General features: G+C 48.8%; 1 protein-coding gene across 1 annotated transcript in view; it reads left to right on the forward strand.

The window, feature by feature from the left end:
- CACNA1S (calcium voltage-gated channel subunit alpha1 S) overlaps positions 1-3531 on the forward strand; it is an 89248-nt gene extending 85717 nt beyond the window's left edge. The window contains exons 37-40 of the mRNA XM_027843415.1: positions 591-667; positions 1644-1756; positions 2013-2159; positions 3286-3531. Coding sequence (XP_027699216.1) covers positions 591-667; positions 1644-1756; positions 2013-2159; positions 3286-3531 — 583 coding nt within the window. The remainder of the gene's footprint in view (positions 1-590; positions 668-1643; positions 1757-2012; positions 2160-3285) is intronic.
- Positions 3532-4164: the final 633 nt, after the last annotated feature.

A 4164-nucleotide genomic window follows, 5' to 3' on the forward strand; every position in this document is an offset into this window, starting at 1 on the left:
TCCAACACTCCCTAATGCAGCTTAAACCAGATTAAAATGCAACTAGGAAATAGTTAACAAAATAAATAAAAATACAATAAAACACAAATAATGTTAATATATGATTTTCTAAGTCAACAAACCCAGGATTGGTACAACAGAGGCAAATAGAGAGCATTTGGGCATTAGCTCAATGCATCAGCCACCTCCCATATGCAGGAATCTCTCTCCTAGTTCTATGCAGGAACACCAGTTCAATTTAAAAGTATTTATTGAGTATCTATTATATACTTGGTAGAAGGAAAAATGATATTCCAGGAGGTGGGGAAATAAAGGGAGCAAAGAAGGAGACAGGAGTGAGCATGGAGGTAGTGGGTGACCAGGAAAAAGCCGACCAGTCTACAGGAGAGGGTAGATGCTGTGGGGTGCTGAGACAGGTGGCCCTTTGGCCACAGTGAAGGCATCATGGTCTCACACTGCAGCCAGATCCACGGGACAAGTCAAGAGCCATCAGAAAAATTAATGGCGGGAAAAATGGAGTCTTGAGATGGTGGGGATGGTCACAATGAGGAATAGGGAGACTGATGGTCTATTTCCTGCTTCTGTTTCAGTCTCCATCACAAGAATGAGCTTCCAGCATCACCTTCTCCAAAGAAGGATGGCCTTCGCCACCCTCACTCTGCCCCAGGTCAGTCCCCTTTTCTTTGGCCCAATGGGAAGCCCAACCTTGTCTGGGATCAACCCCATTCCCAGCTTCCCCCATCCCTTCTGATGGGCACTCTCCTCTGAGGAAATGTATCAGTACCCACTCCCAGACTGCCCCTTCTTGCCTGGGGGAGTCTCAGATTTCTCAGATTTCGTGTGGTAGGCAAGATGGGGGGTTGTCTTAGAGCTTGTTGCCATGGGAACTATGTGGGTATGGTAGGTATATCCTCAGCCAGTCCATGTGGGCAGAGTGGGAGGCTGCCTACTTAATAGTGTGAAGTGAGGCAAGTTTTATAAAGAAGCACTGCTGAGAAATATTTCTGCTATCTTCCCTTGAGAAAAAAAACCACCAGCATTAGAGAAAATGCATGCGGTTAACTATCTGTCTCCAGAAAGCTCTGATTAAAAATTGAACTCCTTCACCCAATCATGGAGGTCTGTAGCTGGAACTAGTTTGTAAGATTAGCTGGCTTTCACCTAGCAAGGTTCAGAGAGAGATGAATGAGCGAATGAGCCAAGTGCATGTGATAGGAGGGCACCGTGGAGCTGGTCTGAGTGAGAGATCTCAACATGGGGCTGGGGGGCACGAAGACTCTATGGGTCCAGGTGACCCAAGGAATGCTGAGGCATGAGAGTGGAAGGTAAGGCCTTCTCCCAAGGCTGCCTTGGACTGACCCACATCCTGATGTCTCCCCTTCCTAAACTTGTAAAGGTGGAGACCAGGGAAACTGGAGATGCCTGATTCTTAAAGAGGCCTAAGCATGTTCTTTTCAGTGGGATGCCTTTGCCTGCTCTTGGCTTCCTGCAGACTGGCAGGGATTTCAGCTTGGGGAGGGGTAGATGGCATGAGAAGGGGAGACAATATGAGGTTGCCAGTGTGCCAAGGACCCTACCAGGCCCCAGTGGAGCTGTTAACTTGGCTTCATATCAGTGGTCAATCCAACCCCCCTTCTCCCCAGCAGAACATCAAGGTGCTGTTTATCCAGAGAAACAGAAGGTCAGAACGACCAGGAGGCAGGCAGCCAGGCTGGTGGCATCCTCAGGGGTCCAAGCTCCCACCTCCCCTGATCAGGTAATACAAGGGAAAGCCATATAGAGACACAAGGTCACCTTCCTGAAACTGATCCATGGGACAATATGTGTGTTGGTTGAGAGTAGGGGAAAGGGAGACACTGTCATAGTAGGCATTAGTCCTTCATCAGGAATGGACCAGAAATCCCGAATCTTTCTTTCCTATGGTGGGTGACTAAGGTTCCCTCTAGTGAGCTGGTCCCCAAAGAAGTCTAGAGCCCTTCCTGAGATCTATTCCCCTGTTCATTTGGGATCAGCCTCACAGGGAGGAGAATAGCGTTTCCAGGGAGACGGAGGGCCCCATGCCAGAGTCCCAGCATGCAGCAACCACCAGTGGCAGGAAGGGGATGGACCCAGAAGTTCCTGCATCTTCTACACCAGCTACTGCCCGGCTGATCAGGAAGGTGAGTTAAGAAGCATCCAGAATTAAGGGCATGAGGAAGGAAGAGGGATTTTAGCTTGGGGAGGGGTAGATGGCATGAGAAGGGGAGGCAATATGACCCACCTAGTGGCTAGAGGGCTGGCCTCAGATCAGCAAGATCCAGGTCCAAATTCAGCCTCTGACACTACCGAGTGGCCCAAGGCAAATCATTTGACCCTTAGGGCTCCCAGACAATTCTCCAAAACCATAAATTGCAGAACAGATGCAGATATTTGTTGGCAGAGGAAGCTCCATACACTATTTAAATGGCACATCTAAACCCCTGTGCTGTCATGGTACAGTGGATAGAGCATGCTCTCAAGTCAGAGCATGTAGGTTCAAATCAAGCCTCTGAGGTTTAACAATAATAATAATAATAATAACAGCGCCTAAAAGTTTGCAAAGCACTTTACAAATATTATCTCATTTGATCTCCACAACAACCCTGGGAAGTAGATGCTATTATTATCCCCATTTTACAGGTGAGAAAACAGGCAGACTGAGGTTAAATGACTGAAGCTGGATTTTAACTCAGGTCTTCGTAATTTCCAGTCATGTGTTCCATTCACTGTGCTGCTTAGCTACCTGGGTGATTTTGAGCAAATCACCTAACCTCTGTGGTCCTGAGTTCCCTCATTTATAAAATGAGGGGATTGGACTAGTTGACCTCTAGGGGCCCTCTCAGTTCTATATTTATTATCTCCTCCATACATACCCCCAATCTGTCTGCCTCAGTTTCCTCACCTATAAAATGAATATAATAATATGAGCATCTACCTCCCAGGGATTTTGTGAGGATCAAAAAAGATAATATTTTTAATAGGCTCTGCAAACCTTAAAGTGAAGTAGCTATTGTTATTATTATTATTATACCTCAGAGGCTTGATCTGAACTGACACGCTCTGACGAGAACCAATGCCCTATCCACGGAGCCATGACAGCATAGGGGTTTAGATCCACCATTTAAATGAGAATGGGATGGATCCTTAAGGGCTGGGCAGGCGAAAGCAGGGTAGCCCCAGGGTCATATGGATAAGGAGTGTCTGTTCTGAGAAAGCCTGACCCTGGAGAAGTTATCCATGCCTTTGCTTTCTTTCATCCCTGGACAGGCTCTGGTTCAGGGTGGCCTGGGCTCCCTGGCTGGTGACACTGGCTTCGTGGTGGTGACTGGACAGGCATTAGCTGACGCCTGCCAGATGGAACCAGAGGAAGTGGAGGAGGCGGCGAACAAGCTACTGGAAGAAGACAGGAACAGTACCCCTTCATCCCTGGAGCCTCAAGCCGTCGGGCCTCGCCCAGGCAGCTACGATGGGCCTTGGGGCTCCCAAGAGGCCCTCATCTCCACCCCGCTGTGAATCTCCTCACTGTCCTCACTGCGTTAGCCCCTTAGAATGGCCATCCCAGAATGGCCCTAGTGTGGCAGAGGGTTAAGCCTGGGAACAGAGCATCTTCCCACCAGGATAGCTATCTAATTAGCTAAGTGACAGGTGGTCACAAAACATCGTGAAAAATCAGAAGGATGTAGCTGCTGACTGGCTCCCTTCCCCCTCAGGAGTCTGACTGAAGGGAGCCTCCCCAGATCACTCACAGAAGCTCAGGCAGACTCACATCTGTGTGTGCCTGGCACAAGGTCATTACTACTGGCAGGGCATTAAAGACCCCCAAGTGTGACACCAGCACTCAGCATCTGCCTGTCTCCTTTCTTGAACCGAAGTCCTTTCACTCCCTGACCTGGAACAACCCTGAGATCCCCGCCTCCGCCTCAGACCCAGAAGCCCATTGGTTTGACATCAGGAGAATCTGTCACCATCTGGAGGCAGAGGTAGTCTGATTTTAATAGAAATCCAAGGCAACATCACCATATTCAGCTTGCTTCAAAACCTAGGGATTTTTCCTGTTGTAAGGTCCCTGAAAAAATCCTAAAAATGGGACCAGTGTGGGAAAGAGCTAGGAGAAATACAAGGTGCGGGGGGGGGGGGGGGGGGGGG

Source organism: Vombatus ursinus, unplaced genomic scaffold, assembly GCF_900497805.2.
Source record: "Vombatus ursinus unplaced genomic scaffold, bare-nosed wombat genome assembly UNPS02014909.1, whole genome shotgun sequence".
In the NCBI taxonomy this organism is placed as follows: Eukaryota; Metazoa; Chordata; class Mammalia; order Diprotodontia; family Vombatidae; genus Vombatus; species Vombatus ursinus.